Below are 24518 nucleotides of genomic sequence, written 5' to 3' on the forward strand. Positions count from 1 at the left end.
AACCAGGGATCCCGGAGAGTTCGAGTTCAAATCTAAGGCAGTCTCCTAGTTATTTTTCGCCTCTTACAATTCAGAAGTGGGATAAAATCCGCTACCCCTCGAAGACAGTTGAGATTCATCCGCTATCCCTCGGAGAGGAGGGAGTTGAGAAGCAGCTGGCCGGTAGTGAAGCCTGAACATGGAGGTCGGGACGGACTCAGAGGAGTGAACCAACATGGAGATTGGGAAGGACTCAGAGGAGTGAACCAACATGGAGGTTGGGAGGGACTCGGAAGAGTGAACCAAAAATGGATGTTGGGAGGGACTCAAGTGGAGTGAACCGACGATTTGGAGACATTCGGGGACGAATGTAATGTCAGGCTGGCCGAGCTGTAAGATCTGGAAAGACAGTCGAGACTGACAGGTCGTATAGAGGATCGGAATGAAAACAAGTTGATCACAACAGTAGGAGTATTGGCCGTACAGCCTAAGACCTAGGCGTGTGAACCAGGGATCCCGGAGAGTTCGAGTTCAACTCTAAGGCAGTCTTCTAGTTATTTTTCGCCTCTTACAATTCAGAAGTGTGATAAAATCCGCTACCCCTCGAAGACAGTTGAGATTCATCCGCTACCCCTCGGAGAGGAGGGAGTTGAGAAGCAGCTGGCCGGTAGTGAAGCCTGAACATGGAGGTCGGGACGGACTCAGAGGAGTGAACCAACATGGAGATTGGGAAGGACTCAGAGGAGTGAACCAACATGGAGGTTGGGAGGGACTCGGAAGAGTGAACCAAAAATGGATGTTGGGAGGGACTCAGAAGAGTGAACCAAAAATGGATGTTGGGAGAAACTCAATTGGAGTGAACCGACGATTTGGAGACATTCGAGGACGAATGTAATGTCAGGCTGGCCGAGCTGTAAGATCTGGAAAGGCAGTCGAGACTGACAGGTCGTATAGAGGATCGGAATGAAAACAAGTTGATCACAACAGTAGGAGTATTGGCCGTACAGCCTAAGACCTAGGCGTGTGAACCAGGGATCCCGGAGAGTTCGAGTTCAACTCTAAGGCAGTCTTCTAGTTATTTTTCGCCTCTTACAATTCAGAAGTGGGATAAAATCCGCTACCCCTCGAAGACAGTTGAGATTCATCCGCTACCCCTCGGAGAGGAGGGAGTTGAGAAGCAGTTGGCCGGTAGTGAAGCCTGAACATGGAGGTCGGGACTGACTCAGAGGAGTGAACCAACATGGAGATTGGGAAGGACTCAGAGGAGTGAACCAACATGGAGGTTGGGAGGGACTCGGAAGAGTGAACCAAAAATGGATGTTGGGAGGGACTCAGAAGAGTGAACCAAAAATGGAGGTTGGGAGGAACTCAAGTGGAGTGAACCGACGATTTGGAGACATTCGGGGACGAATGTAATGTCAGACTGGCCGAGCTGTAAGATCTGGAAAGACAGTCGAGACTGACAGGTCGCATAGAGGATCAGAATGAAAACAAGTTGATTACAACAGTAGGAGTATTGGCCGTACAGCCTAAGACCTAGGCGTGTGAACCAGGGATCCCGGAGAGTTCGAGTTCAAATCTAAGGCAGTCTCCTAGTTATTTTTCGCCTTTTACAATTCAGAAGTGGGATAAAATCCGCTACCCCTCGAAGATAGTTGAGATTCATCCGCTACCCCTCGGAGGAGAGGAGGGAGTTGAGAAGCAGCTGGCCGGTATTGAAGCCTGAACATGGAGGTCGGGACGGACTCAGAGGAGTGAACCAACATGGAGATTGGGAAGGACTCAGAGGAGTGAATCAACATGGAGATTGGGAAGGACTCAGAGGAGTGAACCAACATGGAGATTGGAAAGGATTCAGAGGAGTGAACCAACATGGAGGTTGGGAGGGACTCAGAAGAGTGAACCAAAAATGGATGTTGGGAGGGACTCAAGTGGAGTGAATCGACGATTTGGAGACATTCGGGGACGAATGTAATGTCAGGCTGGCCGAGCTGTAAGATCTGGAAAGGCAGTCGAGACTGACAGGTCGTATAGAGGATCGGAATGAAAACAAGTTGATCACAACAGTAGGAGTATTGACCGTACAGCCTAAGACCTAGGCGTGTGAACCAGGGATCCCGGAGAGTTCGAGTTCAACTCTAAGGCAGTCTTCTAGTTATTTTTCGCCTCTTACAATTCAGAAGTGGGATAAAATCCGCTACCCCTCGAAGACAGTTGAAATTCATCCGCTACCCCTCGGAGGAGAGGAGGGAGTTAAGAAGCAGCTGGCCGGTAGTGAAGCCTGAACATGGAGGTCGGGACGGACTCAGAGGAGTGAACCAACATGGAGATTTGGAAGGACTCAGAGGAGTGAACCAACATGGAGATTGGGAAGGACTCAGAGGAGTGAACCAACATGGAGGTTGGGAGGGACTCAGAAGAGTGAACCAAAAATGGATGTTGGGAGGGACTCAAGTGGAGTGAACCGACGATTTGGAGACATTCGAGGACGAATGTAATGTCAGGCTGGCCGAGCTGTAAGATCTTGAAAGACAGTCGAGACTGACAGGTCGTATAGAGGATCGGAATGAAAACAAGTTGATCACAACAGTAGGAGTATTGGCCGTACAGCCTAAGACCTAGGCGTGTGAACCAGGGGTCCCGGAGAGTTCGAGTTCAAATCTAAGGCAGTCTCCTAGTTATTTTTCGCCTCTTACAGTACGGTGCGAATAATCGTGCGGGAAACGCGAGTTCTATTCGACACGTGTTCCAAGCGAGTATCCGCACATTTCTGACGCGAGGGCATTTCTGCAGCGGTGGCCCAGCGCGGAACGCATTGAAGTTGGACGGCACGTGCGTGATTTCTTCTCGCGACCAAGTCCGAGATGTCTCGGTATCCGATGAAAAGGACCGCGACAAATGAGATTACGAGCCAGTCGTACCGCGTGGGAACGTTATCGGGCCGCGAAAAACGGCGCACGTTCCATCGCGCGACGTGCCGGCGCGGCGCGGCGTTCGGACGTTCGTCGGTAATCGATTACCCCGAGCAAGAGGTAAAGGGGTGGAAGAGGGGTCTCCTTTCCACGAGGCGAGTTAATACCGGGTAAGTTCGCCGATACAAAATAATCCACGGTGACAAATGTCACGGCGAGACAGCTCTCGGTAGAGGGCCCGGTTCGACGGCCATATAAATTTGTAGATTCCGGACCCCCCGAGGGACAATCCGGGAAGATACCTACCTACCTAGGTACCTACCTACCTTACTCGAAATCGGCGATTCATGAGATATATGGCCGGTTGTTAGCCTTGCAACGAGGCTTTAAGCTCCGCGTGAGCGATGCCGTTCATTAGCGGCTATCGTGAACTACAATTAGGCCGTTTCCTTTCTTTTCTTTTTGCTTCTTTGAATTTCTCTTCTGGATTGCTTTTCTTCAGTCTTTATGGGTTTCCAGAATGTCTCTTCTTTGTGTTTGCAATATGTAGTACTTATATGGTTATTTTTCTGAAAAACTGGAAAGGTTTTCTGAGATTCGTTAATAACAGCTCTTAAGAATTATATGCAATCGCGCGACATCGTTTGGAAATTCTCCTTTATTGTTTTCTCGTGTTCCTTTCTTATGTGTAAAATACTGTAGACAGATTTTATTCGGAATATTGACGACGAAGCTAATGTTTTCGGGACGAATACTTGAGATTTTATATGGCTTTTCATGCAGGTAATGCATCTGATTATGAAGTAGGGAATGTGTGGACGAATATGTGTGGTATTGATTGTAAAGTCCCTTTCTTTCAAAAACTGAAAGTAATAAACTTGATTGATATATGGTTTTAATGCAAAACGAAGAAAGTTGCCGTGCTTTTGCGCAATTTACAATTTCGAGAATATACCGTTTGCCTTATAATCCACATAAATAAGCAAGCGGTGAAAATAGACAGACAGACGTAGACAGAAACAGAGAAAAAGGAGCGAGACAGATCAACAGACCAAGAGAGAGAGAGAGAGAGAGAGAGAGAGAGAGAGAGAGGCAGGGAGGGAGGGAGGGAGAGAGACAAAAGTGGCGAGCGAGCGAACGTAATAATCTATGATTTCGCGTGTATATTTAGGATTTTATCTGTTATACAATTAAAAAATGACTGTAGTGATTCTCGCCAGTTTCAACACCGTACATCCTGTGTGTGAAAGAAAATAAGAATTCCTTTACATCTACAATATAAATATTCCACACGAATGATATGTGTGCACAAAATGGGATATCTGTCGAGTTACGATCTCTAATATTTGGAAAATCCAGAATTCTTTCGATAAATTCACATCTCCCTTATTTCAACAAAATGTTAACGATTGTGCGTCGACAACTCCGACTCTTGAGCACTCAGTTATCGAAATGTTAACTGTTTGAATTTTTGAAATCGCGAACGGAGATGCCGTACGCAATTAACTTTGTAGGTATTTCATTAAACGCTTTTCAATTTTGATTTTGCAGTGAGTTTTCAGTATTTTCTCGGAAATGTCCGTTTAGAAATTAAATACGCGCTACAGATATCATTGATTGTACATGCAATGAATAATCCAAGCCGTACTCTCTTACATCTCTAACGATATTTTTTAACATGTGCGTTGTTAACGGTACAGCGACCGTTACCAACATTCATCAAGCTGGCTTGCTTTCAAGGAAAACAAATTCCGCAACATGAATACTTTGAGAGCCGCGGCATATGCAAATTGAGAAGGCAATAAAAAAAGCGAGATACCAGTGACCTACACTCATGAATATGAGAGGGCAAATTTGGAATTTTTAAGAAATATTCGCAAGACAAACTTAAAACATATAATGCATCACGACACATGTGTGTGCGGATTTATGTATTTTCCGGATGCTTATATGCGAATGCTCCGTAGAAGGTGCATTTTTATTTACGGGCAAGCGAAATATTCTGCAGCAGCATACGGAGAGTGGACTTCAAAGAAACGCAAATTCTTCCGAGCTTTTATCAATATGTAAGTCAAAGCCCTGACTTACTGAAATATTAAGTGACCTAATAAAATATCTATTTCACAGTCTCTCTCTCTCTACAGTTAATCTCGGTTGGCCCTCCCGTGCCTTTTATACTTCAAAGTCACCGGAACATTATTATACATTGAAAAACAAGAATATTACATATTTTTGATGCGTTATCGAATCGGCAAGCTGTAATATTCGTTTCGCCATTATAGCTCACCTTTCCACCCGCGGCCATTTGGCACTCATCTCTCTCTCTCTCTCTATTCATTTTTTCTTCATTCTTTTCTAACTCTACAAACGAACGCTCACTCGGATATATTACGCTCATCGTCGTAACTGACTGCGTCTGAGAGTCCGCTTCTCCTCCGCGGGTCGATACAAAATGCGCGGGACAAAAAGCTCTCGCTCGCGGCGCAAACGCGCGGAAAGGTGGCGATAAAAGCGGAAAACGCTTTAATGAAGTAAACTCGAATGCAGCAATACCGTTCGGCTCTTTTTCGGCGGCGTGCCGAGAACCGGATTACGCGGACGAGATTACCGCATCATCAGATTACTACGCCCGCAGCTTCCCTCGTACCATCGAGATCGTTGGACGATCTCTTTCGCCAATCGTGCTTTTAGATGCGAGAAACTATTATGTCGTCTTGGGATCCCACAAATTCCGGCATTCACGAAACCCCCTCCACCCCCTCCTAGATCAGCTCGTTGCGTTCTGGCATTCCGGTATCTTTCAGTCCTTGCGGCCTCGTCCGGGACGATCGGGCTTCGGAAACGATCCTGGCCACCATCGTGCCTCATCCGAGATGGTTCCCGATGTTTGGCATCGGTATGCAATAAACAGTGGTCGACGGATACCGAAGAGTCGTTGAACTATTCGCGCAATGCCAACGTAAGCCGCCGGTGCGCGAAGCGAAGTCGGCCTGAATCGCAGAGAAGTTGGTCGGAATCGGTCTGAATCCGATGTCCGTAACGGGGTGACCGGTGATCGTCACGACGACCAGATGTTCTTCCAGAAGCTTCGTCATTCAAGCGTGCCATCTCCCTCCCCTTGTGTTCTCTTCATTCCTCTTCTTGCTTCTCTGTCTTCCTCTCTTCTCTCGCTCTCTTGCTGCTATAATAGTACTGCGATGAAAGATGTTTGCAGAATATATTTGTTATTTCCAGTTTTAGAATATTACGTGAATAGTTATAATCGGTTCGACTATCGGATTTACAACCACATGCACGTACGTAATATCAGATTCTGAAATGCGATGGCATTTGAAAAGGACATTTTGATACCTCAAAACGCTTCGTAAATATCCGCCTGTTACATTTTTCATGAATGTAAATTTGTAATACAATCCTCTTAAAAGAGTTTTAAAATAAGGGAAAACATTGAGGCCCCAGCTGAATACCGTAAAGTTCGCATTACCCCTGAATGTAAATTGTACGATTGTATAGAAAATGTACGTTTTCGGAGTTAATAAATTATGGATCTCTGTAATCCCTGTAACTCCATTGGATCGCGCTGGTTAATTCACTTTTATGAATACGTCCAAAGAGAACCTCGTTCATGCGATTTAATGACTTCGGACGATTCATCCAGACTAGCCATTAAAGGGTGAACCGTATATAGATCCAGTTTCGCACAGCTATTCGAATAATTATGTTAATTTTCGTGACGTCGCCCATGGAGTCGCGTTCATTAGTCGCTATTTCTACCTGCACCCTCAGAAAGGATTTCTGATAACAAGACGAAAAATATTCTTGACTAATGTAATCGTATTACAAGTATAAAATATGAAAATAAAACAATTTTTAATTTAAATCAGTAATTTCTATTCTTCTCTCTCGAATTAAATAAGATTGTCTTACTGTCTCGAGACAAGAGTAACATATACAAATTTATGCTTATATATTCTTGTATGTAGAATAATTTGATATTAGCGCCACTTTATAGTAGGCTTTGTCGATGTCGACGCATCATTTTCTCACAGTCGCTCGTCGACTCGGCGCCGTCCTTTATTCGGATAAAACGGCCAATATTTATGTGTTGCAATCGAAAATCGGGAAAGTGTTTCTGTTATTTACAATGAATAAGTGCAATACTCTACAAGAAATATTAAAAGATATGGAAATGTAAGTAAGTATATACAATATACTTACTTGAGAAATAAGATTCGGGATAAGACATTTCCATATCTTTTAATATTTCTTGTAGAGTATTGCACTTATTCATTGTAAATAACAGAAACACAGAAACACTCCCGATTTTCGATTGCAACACATAAATATTGGCCGTTTTGTGCAGATTCTACAAATTCTCTTAGAAGAATAGAATAAGATGTCTGTTAGATCTCACAATATTCTGAAATCAAGAATATTTTGAACTTGCTAGAAATTTGTATCTAAATCCTTCTGAGAAAATGAATGAGATAGCACCAAGATTATTTAAATCTAGATTTTCGAATTTTCTATTCAAGATTAAAATATGCTTCTTTTCAATAATAAATATGATTGTCGCTATAGCGATCTTATTTTATGATAGATTAAAGAGTAATAGCATTAAGTCCAGAAATCTTTTCTGTGGGTGTGCCGGTTCTTACGAGGTCACCGTTGTTACGCGTCTAAATCCGATCTAAAACGGTACGCGAATAAGAGTTCTCGCGTTTTCGTACATCCCCGATTGATCAGATTAATGCGGGCGACCGAAGAAGCTGATTGTTAAAAATGCCTCCGAATCCGGCGTACGGGCCGCGAAATTTTTCATGCTCGCGAGCGCAAAAAGAGGACATTAATCCCGCCGCGATAAACAACTTGGGACCGGACGGAAGCAAGTAAAAACGAACCAACCAACTAGCGCTCAGAACGCTGCGGGACACCCTGTACCCCCAGCGGCCACCAGCCTGCACAAGAGGGTTGAACGGCGTTGAAGCCGAGCTCTCGCCTATCGTCGGCGCGCTATCCGCCACGAGCGAGCGAGCGAAGCGGCGCGACGCGTCGCGACGCGACGCGACGCTGATTTATCATGCCTCGACGTACGACGTAGACGGATCGAGGACGCTCCGAGATAAAACGAATCGCCGGCAATTGGTGGTGGCAGTTCGTGAGTTGTCGCGCTACCGCGCACCCCGCGTTGTTTACGCTGCCGCGCGTTATTCTGTCCGAGAGGCGAATAAAACTTGGTTAATAAATAAATGCATAACTATACGTGTAGAGAGCGAGCGGGCGAGCGGCGGGCACGCGCGAGTAACGCTCGGCAATTTATTACCTGAGCCTCCCCCTCGCTCTGCGCTGTATTAACTGCCCACCGAGTTTTCTACGGTCGTTGCCGCGTTCTTCCCTCGTTCTGACTTGCTCCGGGAAAGTAATTAACTCCGAACGCAAGAAAGACTATTTCATCAGAATATTTTTGCTTTTCAAGCTCAGAGGTGTGTGCTTACGGGGCTTCAATATGCACATTATGTGATGTAACACTCGGTATCTTTCTCTAAACGACAAGGTAAGAGGTAAAAGTGATGTGAAAGAGTAACAGGGAGAATAAAATGTATAAAAATTCCAACGGTTTTTCACGTATTTAGATTGTACTTAAATGATTCTCTCGCTAAATCCTTTGTAAACCCTTCATGAACGCTCTACTATTGTAGGAATTCCTGCGTATCTTTACGCTACGTGTACAACATCTCTCTAATCCTTTACGATTAAATCTTTTACGATAAAATTGTAGTATACCGACGAGAATCTATGTGAAAATATTGCGAGTAATATCGACTTGCTTGCATCCTCTTGCAGTAAAACTATCAATGTGCTCGGTTTAAATATTTCTCTATTTTCGCCTCGTATCCAAATTGATTTTCTGTAACCCTGTGCTATCCCAACGCGGTTTCCGCCGTGTCTTGATACCGGATAAAATATCGATGGCGTTATCTCAATCGGCCTGTGACGATGCTCGGCCGCATTGACTTATTGCACTTAGACGCGGACGTGGACGTATCGGGCTCGTACGTCGTGAGGTCGTGACAGGGCAAAGCGCATTGTCGAAATTGTCGATCGTGGGTGGCATCTCTTGACCGTGCTATCTGCACTTGCTGCTCATTTGCGCGGCAGATCGACCACACAGAAGCGGTTAACGGATAAATTCTGGCCAAAGCTAGCGCAGCGAAGCTTCGCTTCGTATCGGCAATACCGTTCGTAGTGACGTGGACCTATCGTCAATCCATCAGCGATAAATATTTTAGCGTGTTACGATATGTGTGAAACAGTCGCTTTTTCGGATGAAATATGAGGCGTAATATCGTCTAGATTTTTTCAAATTTTTATATCCTTTTCCTATTTTTCTTTCCTTTTTTTCGACTTTAATTCCATTCAAAAAGAGAATGGTCTTCTCCACGGCAATCGCCAATACACTTATCGCCGTCTAGGTATTGACGAGGGGCCGCTACCTCCCTCATGACCCTTCTTAAGGCTCGACGGTTCGCGGAACAGTGCCCTCTTGAGTGGGAAACGAATAAAATATTGAGCTGAAGTTAAGACCTACGTGTAAACGATATAAAAAAATTAGAAAATCTTCAACTAGTCATATTTTATGTATTTTAATAAGGTATAAATATCAGTAAGATATTTAGCAGAAAAGAAGTGCATAAAATCAATGTTCGTAAGGTAAAAGTCCCAATAACTGGCCACTTTAGAAATACAAAGACAATATATCTAAACTTTAACGAAATATTAGGATTTTTATTAAAAATAGCTTGCATATATAGAAAGATATTACTATTTTGTATCACATAGAAACAAAGAACTTTCACAATTTTTGCAGTATTGAATTAAAATTTAATTAAAATGTGAGTAGACTTGATGTACCAATACATGGCCATCAAAAAGCAATATGTCCTAGCGTCCAATTATTTAAGTCCCAATAACTAGCCATAATATTTGTAGCATATTCAAAATAATTTTATTGTAAACAAATTTATTCTGAGAAGGCGAAATAAGAAAAAAGTTAATAAAAAATGCAAATAATAAGTTTATACTTATAATTATACCCAGCAAACATTTTGGGATGTTGCCAAATGAGAAACAAATGTCAGCGGAACTATAATGCCAAAGCCAGAGCCTACTGTGTCCTCAGTTGGTCTCCAATGTAAACCAAATCTGACGAACATATTCCACAGTCAAATTGACGACAACATTAGAGCAGATCTGACAATAGAACGGTAAAAATGTTGCATATTGACGGAAGTGTGCTAACAGAATTGCAATAAAGTATGTTTACAAAGTATGTTTTCCATTTGCGACCTTCCGGCAAACATAATTTGTTGCCACATTTGTAATTGCAGAAAATGTTTGCTGGGTACTTATTGTTTATACTTATAATGCAAAGAATAAGTTGACTACTTCAAAATTTATACTACACTTATACTACATATCATATCAAATGAAGTAAAAAATTGCATGAAACTGAAAAAGTTTATGTAAAGTAATAAGACAATGCTATAATGCAAAAAATAAACTGAAAAGCAATTAAAATTTTTGGGTTTTAGAAATTTTAGAAATATAAACTGCTTGACAGTTGCTTGCAGAAAATGAACTAAAAAACTTGCATAAAATGTAAAGAAACCTATACAATCTTATATAATATTGATACAAGTAACATTTAAGATTAAATATACTTACAAGTTTCCACAGAAAACGTTAAAATGAAGCACGAAAATTCAAATGTCGGTGGTTAGGTATTAGGACATACCATATGGACATAGGAATTTTTTTGTACCGATATATAGCCACGTAAATATTTATTTGAAAAATAATTTAAATATCAAATTTTTCCTTTTCTACTTACTAATTATAATTTTAAGATTCTATAACTATTTTATTTACGCAGATTAACCTAATATTATGATAATTATCATCTTAACAAATACTACACTTTTCTTAATAAAATTGTAAGGAATCTAAAAACATTCGCGGTGCACTCGTTTGCGATAATTTAAACTATTTTTCTTATATTTTAAACAAAACGTTTTTACCCACAATTTTTTCTATACGATACTTAATAATCAAATAAGATAAATCAGTAAAAATATCTTCGTAATATTGTATATACAGTTTAATAAAAAATATAATTCCCATCAATGGCTAGATAATGGGACGTGGTTAGTCATTGGGACTTTTACCTTAATGTTCCTTTTCTGGTAAACAAAACGCTTCAAGTCAAAACGACGGAAATTAAATTCAATGGAAATTGGGACAAAAGCTATTCAAGAAGAAGAAAAGAGAGCGCCGCGTGCTATCTCTTCTTTTGTCGTAAAATGTAAGAAACATTTAAAAAAAACATTTCTATATTCTGTTGAAAACAGAAGGTTTCCATTAGGTTTCTTAAAAAGGCAATAAATCAATGTTCCTTTGAAGTTTAGAGAAATATTTATGGTAGCAAAATTCAATAGGAGAAATAGTTGGAACTATAATTTGTTAGGTTGTCAAAAATGCCGTAAAAAATAAAGCTTTGACAGTAGATGATATTGGACGTTTGATTACCTACATGAAAACAGTTCTTTACATATTGAAGTAATAAAAACAAAAATATAAAATAAAAATTGTCGTATTTTGACTTCATAACTTGCGTAATATCGTATATTAATATAATTTAGTTATAAATACATAATGTATACAATACCGACGAAAGTGGATTGATTCCAATATGTCAGCGTATTGAGGCGAAAAGACAATAGAAGCATCGCACAATCGACATCAATAACATATTGTAATATGATATACATAACTCTACAGTATCCATAAACGGTGAATTATATTCACTTTTATTTTTAATGCTGAAAGAAATTAATGAGAAATTAGAACCTAAAGTTATATTTACCTCGACTAATGCCTCGCCTTGTGAAAATAGATTGGATAGGCTAGAGTTCTTTTGGGGCGGGGATACAGGAGGAGGGGCGAAGCTCCTTTCCCCTCCACGTATTCAATATGCCGCGTTTTAATATGGATTCTTAGCAGATTTATTTTATTCTATTTATAATTTTTATATAACATTTTACTTTGTATTTTCAACATCTCTCTATACATATAATTAATAATAAATATAAATTAACTATATTAACTACGTTTATATTAAATCGTCATCATATATGAATGGCAGAATTCATGCGGAAGTTCACGCGTCACCGTAAACCGATACTCACACAGTTCAAGTGTCGAGGTAGTATTTTCGACACGAAAAATGTTTCAGAGAATAATTCCGTCGGTTCGCCCACGGTACCGCGGAACGTGAGGCGTTGAGGAGGAGCGCGGCAATCGTCTGTCTGCGGCGATATCCACCGACGCTGACTTATCACGCTTCGACGGACGACGTAGACGAATCGAGGTTGCACGTTCCGAGGTCGTACGCCGTAAGGTCGCGACGTGGTAAAACGGATCGTTGAAATAGTAAAAGCCAGCCCGCCCGACAACTTATCGCGGCAAACTGTCGCGTATTTATTTACATTCTACATCGCGTTTCGCAAAGAGCACCCCATTGATCTACGAACTGCATCGTGCGTGAATCTTTGGGACGCACGTTTGACTGCATAGTTAAAGGCGCGTTTCGCTAACAGCTCAACGCGACTGTCTCTTTATATGATCCACTTTTCGTAACGGCGCGGTACTCCTCCACAGTGCTTTGCAGTAAAAGCTAAAAGCCGTCATTTACATATGTATATTTGACATACACGTACACTTCTCGCAAATGAGCCTCACAAAGATGCGAAGGTTTTGCGCTTTCTCAGAGTATCATCAAAGTATGTAAAAGATCCTGTAAAAAAAATTTAACGCATCGCCTTATGGGTTGACTAAATCAAGCCATGATAGCGTGGAAACGTGTCGGTGAAATTGCAGCGCAAGCAGCGTGGCGAATTCGCAAATAGCTGAGCGCGCGCGTTCGAAAAGAGGGGCGGCGACTCATCGTCGCCATCGCTCGCACCACGCGAACAGGTTAACGTGAAGCTGAAGAACGACACTTGCCGGCTACGGTACTTTGTTCTTCTCGCAGCTCGTTCTCCCGCGTGTCGGGCCACCTTGCGTAACGTTTGTCACGAAAACAGCCGTGAAATGTATGCGCCCCCATTCACCAGGCGACGGTTCCTCGACGGAGTTCCTTAGTCATTTCCCCCCGGCCGGCGGCGGAGAGCCCGGCAACTTCTATCCCCCCGCCGCCCTTTGCTCCGGGGGGAAACGCGCTCGGCATAACGCGAAACTCTCCCCTTTCCCCACGCCGTCGTTAAAATATTAACTCCATTACGCGGCGACACGACGCCCGCTACTCGTTCGACCGAAATCGCTTTCCATCTCTCGAGAAACAAAAACGGCGCCGAGTTGGGCCGTCATGTTCTTATCCTTAAAAGCCCGTACCCTTAAAAGGAGAGGAAAAAGGAATATTGTAAAGTGGATTCGAGATATCAGAGTAGCGGCACACGTAAAATGAGTTTTCACAGCATGCAAGTCGCGATTAAAAAATAATAAGGTTACGCGAAGGAAAAACTATGCAATAATTAATTACTAAATTATTAAATAATAATTTTCTGGAAATTTTGCAACCAAATGTCAGGTAAACGAGAATCTCGCATGCTTGCCGCGCGAACGCGTCTTTTAGCGAACGCACCCTCAGAAAGGATTTCTGATAACAAGACGAAAAATATTCTTGACTAATTTAATCGTATTACAAGTATAAAAAATATGAAAATAAAACAATTTTTAATTTAAATCAGTAATTTCTATTCTTCTCTCTCGAATTAAATAAGATTGTCTTACTGTCTCGAGACAAGAGTAACATGTACAAATTTATGCTTATATATTCTTGTATGTAGAATAATTTGATATTAGCGCCACTTTATAGTAGGCTTTGTCGATGTCGACGCATCATTTTCTCACAGTCGCTCGTCGACTCGGCGCCGTCCTTTATTCGGATAAAACGGCCAATATTTATGTGTTGCAATCGAAAATCGGGAAAGTGTTTCTGTTATTTACAATGAATAAGTGCAATACTCTACAAGAAATATTAAAAGATATGGAAATGTAAGTAAGTATATACAATATACTTACTTGAGAAATAAGATTCGGGATAAGACATTTCCATATCTTTTAATATTTCTTGTAGAGTATTGCACTTATTCATTGTAAATAACAGAAACACAGAAACACTCCCGATTTTCGATTGCAACACATAAATATTGGCCGTTTTGTGCAGATTCTACAAATTCTCTTAGAAGAATAGAACAAGATGTCTGTTAGATCTCACAATATTCTGAAATCAAGAATATTTTGAACTTGCTAGAAATTTGTATCTAAATCCTTCTGAGAAAATGAATGAGATAGCACCAAGATTATTTAAATCTAGATTTTCGAATTTTCTATTCAAGATTAAAATATGCTTCTTTTCAATAATAAATATGATTGTCGCTATAGCGATCTTATTTTATGATAGATTAAAGAGTAATAGCATTAAGTCCAGAAATCCTTTCCGTGGGTGCGTACACCACGAATGAGCATACTGGAAATCGTTCCGCGTAACAATGATGGCCAAAAAGTATCGCGTTCAATCGATCGCGCGTTGCTTTGGATATGAAACGTATCGTCGTTGTCGTCGTAGTCGTTATCGTCATCTTGCAACGGGAATCCGAGGCTTCGGCGTTTTCAATATCTCCGATAGGTTCCGTCGTACAAAGTAACTCTACACCGCGCCTCTCCACTACGTCTTTAGTACGGAGATAGATATCGGAAGACGTCGCGAGGTCTTTACATGGCGCTCGCAATATGGCTTTAGATTCCTGCAAAATTTCCACCGAAATGCACGCTGCTCCTGCGAGACGATGGAACTCGCACGCGACCGCGTTGGCTTTTATATATGACTCTCGTTTTTCCAAAGTTTGTTATCGTTACAATCTTTACTGTAAACGAAAAACCGTAAGCTCAAAATTAACATTTCTTTACGAAGGTATTGTAATATCGGAGATATATTCATAAAAAGAATTGTTAGGGCTATCCTACACAAAGTGGCATAGCTGCACATGTAGCATAAGACCGTCCAGACCAATGAACATCGAACATTAAGTTGCCAAATTGATTATTGCTCGATTGTTCATTGGACTAAACGGTCTTATATGCTATATGTATGCAGCTATGCAATTTTATATAGGATAGCTTTTACTTTCTATAGTGTTATTGCCATTATACATTATAATATATTAGACTGAACTCGTTGTAAGATACTTGTGAGTACAAATGTGAAAAGCAGAAAAAATTCAGGTTCTATTTTAGTCTCTGCAATCTTTACAAGAAATGGATAGAAATTTTACGCGCATTTGTTTCTTCGCGATTTTATCTTTGCCATATTCTTTTAATAATACTAATATATTAGTAACGTATTAAAATTGATTCAGACTGTACGGTATAGATCGATACTATGTAAATAACTTCTCCTCGTTGGTCGCGTTAAATAAAATACCAATTGAATTTTTCACACTTTAATATTCCCACTCTGATCAAATATAGTATAATAGGGTTTGGAAGAAACTGTTATAAAATTCTGAAATACAATTCGTTCGCTATTTCAGAAGTGTGTTGCAAGGATTTCGAAGAACGGATATCGGTAATAACATGCCGGAGAACTAGATCGCCGCGAGGAAAGACGGTGCCCGGGGGTTTTTTTTTCATAATATTCTCCCTCTCTCTGTCGCTGTCCGACTCATATTTCAAGTTTATTTCAATCCGTAACATCTTAATCAATTTCAATTAATACTTGTTTAAAGAAGCGCACTCGTGTATCAGCAATGCTTGGCAAGAAATTGGCTCGCGTTTGAAATCCGTTCCTCCTAACTTCCTCAATCGAAAGGGGATGAACGGTACGAAGCAGCATGATAAACGAGGCGGTTACGTCAGTATCGTTTCTTACTTTAATCGAGATAATGGTGATTATCTCCATCCTCTCACGAATATCTCACAGCTGTACTCCGATGCGCTTAGATTGCCAAAACTTTCCCGAGAAAACAGCATCATTCATGCAAACTCGAATGAATACAAAGAGCCTAACAGGATGAATATTATTATTGATTAGAAACTGTTCAAATAAAATCAATCAATTGCAATCGTGATTTTATAAAGCGGCGCTGCTTCTAAACTCATCCATTCAATGCGAACAATCTCCACGGAATATCGAATTGATTAGCACTCTATTTTATTAAAAGAAGATAAAAACTGTCAGAGAACTTGAAGAATGTGGATGCTACAGTGACAATAGAGAAACGTGAAGGCGAATATGAAAAAATCTGATATTTTCAACCGGCAGGGTTTTATTAAAACGATGCAGCTCATCTCTTGATCGACGTGACATTAAAATAATAATAACTACGCGCAACAACACGAACAATGAATTACGATACAATCATGCCGCGCGACATTGATTAGCAGTCCTCTTAAATTGTTTATCACAGCGCCGTGACAATATACCGCATTTTCATCATAACGGTAATTTCTATTCATCAATCGATCAAGCTAACCGATTTGTGATCGTTACATTGTGTGACGTGCCCGCCCGAAGGGGTTTTCGGTTTCAGTCGGTATGAACTTACAACGCTTGCAAATCGTAGTGCATATGCAACTACGCGAAATTGATCTGACTTTGATGGAATCCGCACAATCCGCCTATTAGATCGATTCAACCTCATTTAGTGTTAATATCCATCATTACTCACGTGAAGATAAGTGACATGAATATAGTACTGAACAATTATGTAGTATTACAAGAATAATAGTTTATTGATACAATAGTCCTTTGTAGTAGGCGCGGCCGAAGTGTGATTGGTTGCTCGCTCGTGTGCGTATCTCCTCCATACGCTGTAGCATTCTGTATAAGGTCCCTAAACTGGTATCTATGGTCTGGTGCTTAACCCCTGGTCCACAACCTTGCTTTAAGCCGTAAGAAAATTAACCAATCACAGAAGAATATGTAGAGAATAATCGACTGTGTTTGGTCATTTTCTTACGGTTTAAACCTTGAAGCAAGCTTAAAGCAAGGTTGTGGACCAGGGGTAATGGCGTAAAACGCGATCCGAAAGGGACCCTTCACGTAAAATTAGTCACGGTCCAGGTAGATTAGGTATCCTCCATTCGACGAATCCATCGCCGAGATGGTCGCCAACAAAGAAAGAGGATTCCGCATTCCAAACACTGCTGGTGGGAAAACCCGAGGGCCCGACTGCGGCATTGGCTCTAACGAATGAGCCAGGAGGCCCTCTTTTGTTGGGAGAAGGGGGGGATGGATTTACACAGGAAAGTTCGTGTCGGGCCCGAACATTAAAGCAATGGCGCGATGGCAGACAATTCAAATAAAACAGTGCTGTGTTTCGCCTTCGAAACAGGCGGATTAGTGAAGAAAAAAAATGAAGAAGATACCTGTGCATGCATTGACGCGCGACAATTATTAGTGATGCACGACACGCGGAAAATACACTCATGTAATTATATTCATATGTTATTTCAATATTTCTTCGCAAATATTTATGATTTTTGATTATTTGTAAATCGTGCTGATCGCTGATGCGAGGTAAAATCGTTTAAGTTAATGGAAACAGAGAACAGTTTTATCTTTTTCATTATTTAATAAGGATTATCTCTATGGGTATATCTGGCTGTATAAGTAATTCACGCCTCTTCCGCGCAGGATGATTCATCTGGGATGGTCATCAAAAGTGAACATTGGCTTTTATAGGATAACGTAAAGGCGCAAGGCGGGCTCTAAGCCGGGTTAATTAACGCATTATAGCGGATGTGCCGTAAGCCGGTCGCAGGTTTTTTGCGCGATGGCGGGAGTAAAACGTGTGCTCGTGTTGGTAGCAGAACGCCTTGAGACACGGGGAAGAAGTACGTAATAATTAATTACTAAACCATTAATTATTTGCTGCAAGTTTTGCAGCCGAACGTCGAGTAATTTTAAACAACTTCGAGAATAAATACAGAGTGACAAAAGAATAATATATACTGTTATTTGACATATTTATTTATTTTATAACATGTTTCTTAAATCAACTGAGCGGAATAGCTAAGACAAATTTTGATATCAGGAAATGTAATTTAACGAGGAGAGCAAGAAGTATATCGAACCTCTCTCTTTACAGCGATCGCAGAAAATATTCTGACGTCGTTACGAGGTAATCCAGTGTCGTTGGAAGCGCTTGTTACGACACAACGATAAATATCAGACACGTAAATTTGCTAACGAAGACTCGACTGCTGCGCTAATAAAAAACCGGCTAATAAAAAACCTCAAAATCAATTCTTCTCTCGTTAGAACCTCACGACATTCAGCATACGTCGAAATGTATAAACAGGATCCTCGTTCCGACTTCGGGTAGCGCGGTAGTAATTACAGTATGTTACATGCGGGCTGATATCATTCTTCGCGCTTCCATAAAATGCGCAGGGATAACAAAAGCGGATCATAAAGCTGTCTGCTCCACAGAGAGGAGGAACGACCGGCTGCGCCGGAGGCGAGGGTGGCTTCGACGCGAGTATACGTACACGCACGAGTCCGGCGGTGGTGCAAAGGGGATGAGAGCAGATACCGTGCGTGCGTATGTAATACACGCTTCACCGGGATACGTACTAGATGCTACTTTATCCTACAACCGAGAGCGACGGTCGATAGTCGCATATACCTGCGTTAACACGATAACTCGGCACGTTGCTGGCCAGCTCGGCGCGAATGACGTCCCGAGATTATTGGAGATTCCGTTATAATGAGTTTGCGTTACAGACAGGCCGTCCCGACCGGTGACCGGAGGGATCTCGCGGTGTGGCCCGCCAACTTTTGCCAAGTTACCGGTAAGTAATCCTCGCAAATTAATTACCGGACTTACCCCGTCCACCGGCCCCTGTAATCTTACGACAGAATTCTAGTTTTAAATTAAATTTCGCTTGCCCGTCTTTGCCATCGTGCTTCACCATCCTCGTCCTGAAACTGCCGCTTATAGCGTGGTAGAATGGATGGGTGCGTGTGTCACGTGCCTCGGCATGCAACGGCGGTTCGCGGGATGCGATTTTTCAAGGACGAAAGTTTGAGGATGAATTTTAATGTTTTATTATCACATGAGGGAGATTACGTGGAGCAACTTGTGTTACTAGCGTTCAGCACTATCAATGTATACAAAAAATTCAAACCCGTTGAAATATGATTTCCTACCGTATAAATAAATAATAAAAAATCGCGCTCTTCAATTAACTCCAAGCAAACAATATTCTAATTAAATTTTTATTCGCAACTTGTTTGCCATGATATTATATGTAAAAATAAATGTTCAACATTTACTCCCCCGTAAGGGCGCGTGATTCCATGAACGCCGAGTGCAGCACTTGAGAGTTAAAAGCCGTGGACAAACGTCGTCCGAAACAACGTCGTCTCCATGTTCCAGTTTTGCGTAGCTTTGATGGCTCCGTGTCTCCATCGACAAGGTTCAATGACGCTCGCCAGCCGAATGACTAGCTCGTGTACTCCACTCGCTCGCCGGAAATACCGTGTGTGTAGCAACGCGTATCGCTGCAGCACTCAACGAGCGCGCTGAAATATCCGTTTTTGCTTCGGCGTAACACACGTATATCGGCGTAACGCACAAACAAAAATCACGTACATGTTGCACGGGAATCGGTGCAACGTTCGACGCGGTGCTAAACGTTAACCCATCTCGCTCATCTAGGCGCGCGATGCTCGTCATATCTCGCGTCGATTGGCCATCGTTGTCATTTTAACGCAGTGCGGGTACATCCTACTACACTATTGTGAGCATTAATTAATCGCGAAATCTTTTGCTTTTGTCCAATAATTAATGACTCGGCGAGAGAATAAATGGAGCGCTAATTCAATATTTAACACCGGATACTCACTCGCGCCCGATTAATTCCGCGGCTCCACGGCACGTCGACATCACTGCCTGAATACCCATAAATCAATCATGATCCATGTATACATATATATGTATATATATATATTTTTTATACATATATATATATATTACATTTGGTAGTGATAAAGAATTCTGCGCGATTCAATCCCGCAATTTCGGCCTGCGGAATTATAGTTTTTTTCATAGGACGGATATATTTTGGAATTTATAGGTACGCGATAAATCTCGACCATAATCTCGACGATATCGGTGCGCACGTGCACGGCCGTTTTGCTCGTGGAACGTATCTCTAATAAAAATCGCTCCTCCGCTCTCTACGTCGAGCTCTACGTCGTATTTATTTATCCGGTCGAGCGCAGATGATAACGACGCTGGCGTTTCATTCATTGTTAGCGGCACCGGGTACGCCGTGGCGCTATGAAAACTACGTTATTTGTATGCCGCGGGCGGCCACCTTACTACGACAATACTTTCCCACCGTCGCGCCGGCGGCGTTACTCCCCTGCGCCCTCCCACGAGGGCAGCGGGACGGAAGAAATATGGAAATGGTCGGGAATCAAGGAAGGGTCACGACTCCCCAGCCTCTCCGAATTAGAAGAATTAAGTAAAGAGCCAAACTCCCTTATAAAAGGATTTTGATGTCGGATGGGATCGGAAGAGCCCGTTCCCCTTCGCGAGCTCATGATTATTCAACCTGCGACGTATCGGGACGCGATTAGGGATGCATATCGATCACAACTTTATGTGTCAATTTTCATTACGACTATTACGTTTTTTGCATTTAATTGCCAGATTAAATTCTTTTTCGAGCTTCTCAAGGATACTCTGGAGATCGGTTTGACGAAGGGGGTACTCTATCAAATATGAAAATTTCGAAGATGCTGCCTTGCTTTTATAAAGTCATACTCCGTACGCTCCGTCGCTCTTGGATACCCGATAATTTATAAGAAGTTACGTGCTACGTTTCAAAACGATCCTCGATAATTTGAGTATCATCTCGCGTATCATGCAAGCAATAAACATATTGCACGATCTCGTTATTTACACGGATACGTTTCAGATGTACACGTTTGAGATGCGCTTGGTAATTTCATCGTGTATGACTTGTGTACGGAAAGTGGGCGAAAGATTTATGTCAATACGAATGTTATAACCGTGTTTCTGCTCCAACGTTGGAAGCATCTCGCGATACGTGGTCGCGTGCACATGCAAAACAGACGGTGAACGGGAGTACGTGACATGGTGGATGTACACGTACGGTGGAGATTCCCAACGTTCGCGATACCGCGATTCTGCAGCAGCGATGAGCGATGAATTCGCGCAATCTCCCGGGACTGCGCGACTTTGGTCTCTCCCTCCCTCCCTCCCTCCCTCCTGCTCTCTCTTTCTTTGTACACACATGATATGCATAACATATATACATTGTATATATAAAATATATATGTTACATGTGTATGTATGTGTGTGCTTAATATTCATATGAATGCATAACAGAACACGTACTAAACGTTAACTCACGTCTCGGGCAATTACGGGCGCACGCATATATATTTACGCATAGCTACGCATACTTACCGTGGAGGGATGGCCGACGAGGTAGGGTATGCACTGACTGGCGAGTGGATCCTGGATATCTTGGGGTTCTCTTTCTCGCCAGCGCAAAACCCTATCGCCGGGAAAGCAGCCGGGTTCTCATTACGCCAACAAAATTCTCACATTTTCCGCTAAATGTTCTCTTCGTGTTAATGAACGACTTATCTTCATATTTGCTGTCACCACGTGCACGAGCCCCGGAGCTCGTTTAGGGAAGTTGGGTTAGCCTGCTAACTGTAGCGGTCGCGGAATTAATTGAGACCTCTCCCCCGTTCTATCTCGTTATACGAGTAAATTCTGAATTCTGGTAACTGCTCATCGTAGTCTGAAAATGAGCCGGGATGAGGATCGCGGCAGTCCTGCATTCATCCCCGTAGCCGTGAGAAATAATATCTGGGTAGATAATTGCTTTTTAAAAGCCCGCGATCATTCAACGGATTTCGTGCTCCTAATTGTTAATGACTTCCTTTTTTATGACGGAGAGTGCTGTTTTTTAAATCGACCCGCAAAGCCCCTCGTTGTAACCTTTATAGCGATCCTTTAATTTCGCCATACATATGTAAATGTGATAAATATTTATTTAATAAAAATAAAATAAATAATGTATAATAATGATAATGGTGTCTTGTGAGATGGGACGGGAAAGGAATGGCGGCAAGTAGAGGATAAATAGAATGAGAATGCGTCCATTACAAATCCATGAGTTCTTTATTAAGAAATACTGCATCGTTCCGACAATCGCGAAATGGTAGTACGAATATAATCTTTAAGCTATGAGAGTTTCGACGCAGCCTCCTTCTCGAGTCGTCGACTTTGCTCGGAGCGTTTCCAGGGCGGTGTTCCGGAGTTTTGACACTGAATTACGAAGCGGCGTAGGAGTCCTTCGTGTAAAACTTTAATTACATTTGAATGTAAGTGTGCCGCGAGACACCGATATGTATCCGAGAGAGTGCGACGTCAATACGATTAAAGGGAATTCTCGACCCTTCCGATCCGTTTTCACCTATCTATCCCCGTGGTATGCCGCGCCTTACCAGGGATAGTTGCCGCACTCTGGCAGTTGTTCGCGGGCGCGAAACATTTGGATCGCCGCACTGGGCGGAACGCTACGTCGATCGACGATTTATGCTCGAGAGCTCGTGAAATTTGCGGACGAAGACGAAAAGAATAGTTTCGAACGCGATCCCCTTTCTTCCTCGTTCTCTATTACTCGGGATATGTGGGTAAAAGCTGCACGATTTTATTCTAGACTCGAATCACCGAAGATATTCGAATTATTCGAATTACACAAAGTATCCGTTTCATTCGAATCGCGTTCGGGTTCGCAGGATTCTCCGAGCAATTGTATATGAGCCCAATTATTCGGATACTTTGATCTCAAAGCCGAACCGCGGTGGCGTCCGAATACTTGGAATATCTGGATACCTCTGTCCGGAATTCGGATTTTACAGCCTCTCATTTAAAAAACGCGTACGGGCGAACACACGCAACACCAAACACGACGGAACGAGAGCGCGCCTAAACAATTTCGGTGGCGCGACAAGGAGAAGACGGAGACACGACAGAGACATAGACAAAGTAGACGACACACCGGGCGGCGTCGCATCGCCGCATCGCTAAACGATCCGCTCCTAGACCGATCCGATCTGCTGTTAATCGATGGCGTGCATTCCGATCGGACGCTGCCAGGAAGAAGATGCAGACTGTCGTGGAGAGCCGACGCGGGCCGTAGTCCGCGCTATCGCGAGTTTCCTCGTCTCGCTTATCCTACCGGTCGTTCAGGACCTCAGCACAGATCAGCAGGACTGGCAGATGCAACGCGAAGAAGAGACGCACGGTGGAGTGTCCCGTAGATGCCAGGGCGTAAGCATAGGACGAGTAGCATTCCCTGGAAATACAATGTACACACATGCATACATATGGACACGTTATATTGTTAAAACGTTGAATCTTGATAATTTTATTTAAAAAATTAATATATAAAAATTATTATTCAGCTGTTCTTTTTCGAAGAAATATTTTAATAAATAATTCATTGATTTATTTAGCATTTATACTGAAATTGATCAAACTAAACTTTCCGATTCATTCCGATTCTGAATTTCGATAATATGTGATTGCGACGAAAGGATAATTACATGTAAGATAAATAGCGATAAACAGACTATTTTGTGCAAGAATCCAAGTGCATTATGCACGATGCGGTCCAAGTTTCGGTTCATCGTTGAATCTTGCTCGAGGTCGCGGAAGCTTCGCGCCTTCGCAACTTTCGAAAGTTCGAAAGCAAACTGACTAGCGACTCCGAGCAGGCACCAACTACCACGATATTGCGTTCTTGTTACTTTTCCGCGCGACGTGTCAAACCGAGAACGAATCGTAAAAAGACTTAAGAAAAAAAAGCATTTCTTATTCCATCAATAATATATTTTTCCGTCACCGTTTTGCCCGATGCATAATGCATGCTCCTCGCTTCGAGCGTTAGAGAAGATTCGCGCGAGGTTCTTTAAGAATGCACGCGATGTATGTTCTTATTTTTGCGAGCTGTAAGTCGGAAAGTACTACAACATTACCGGCTAATGCAACATTATTCGCTACTTCGAAACATCGCCGCGCTGAAAATTCTCTGAAATCTTTGGATTCTTTGAAACTGTTCCAAGACTTTGCAAGATTATATGACGCTTTCAAACTACGAGGGCTTTCACGGTGTTTAATTTAGGAAGATGTCCCGCCGCTTTTGGAATATTGGAGAGTGCAGTAATCCCCCTCTATCCGTCTTTTCGTTTATCCATCTTTGTGCCGACATTTATCTACTCCGTTATGTGTATTACTAACTTGTTCCACCTTGAAATTTTAAACGCTCGAGATAACGCTTTCGAGATTTAATCTTTATCTCTCCCGTATACTAATATGCCAGGCTTTTAGCATATTCCGCCGAATAAGAAACCATATCGATATTATTAGTATGCATAAAAGAAGTCGATATATAATATGGCTCACAGTATAATTTTAGTATATAGTCTGTTAAAGCAGGAATAAGCTTTTT

The 24518-nt window shown here is 42.0% G+C and overlaps 1 protein-coding gene across 1 annotated transcript in view; it reads right to left on the reverse strand.

Annotated features, from left to right (window-relative positions):
• Positions 1-22164: 22164 nt before the first annotated feature.
• The window catches only part of LOC105285875 (acid sphingomyelinase-like phosphodiesterase 3a), a 34883-nt gene continuing 32529 nt past the window's right edge, over positions 22165-24518 (reverse strand). The window contains exon 11 of the mRNA XM_011350405.3: positions 22165-23363. Coding sequence (XP_011348707.1) covers positions 23243-23363 — 121 coding nt within the window. The 3' untranslated portion in view covers positions 22165-23242. The remainder of the gene's footprint in view (positions 23364-24518) is intronic.

This window comes from Ooceraea biroi, chromosome 6 (assembly GCF_003672135.1).
Source record: "Ooceraea biroi isolate clonal line C1 chromosome 6, Obir_v5.4, whole genome shotgun sequence".
NCBI lineage: Eukaryota > Metazoa > Arthropoda > Insecta > Hymenoptera > Formicidae > Ooceraea > Ooceraea biroi.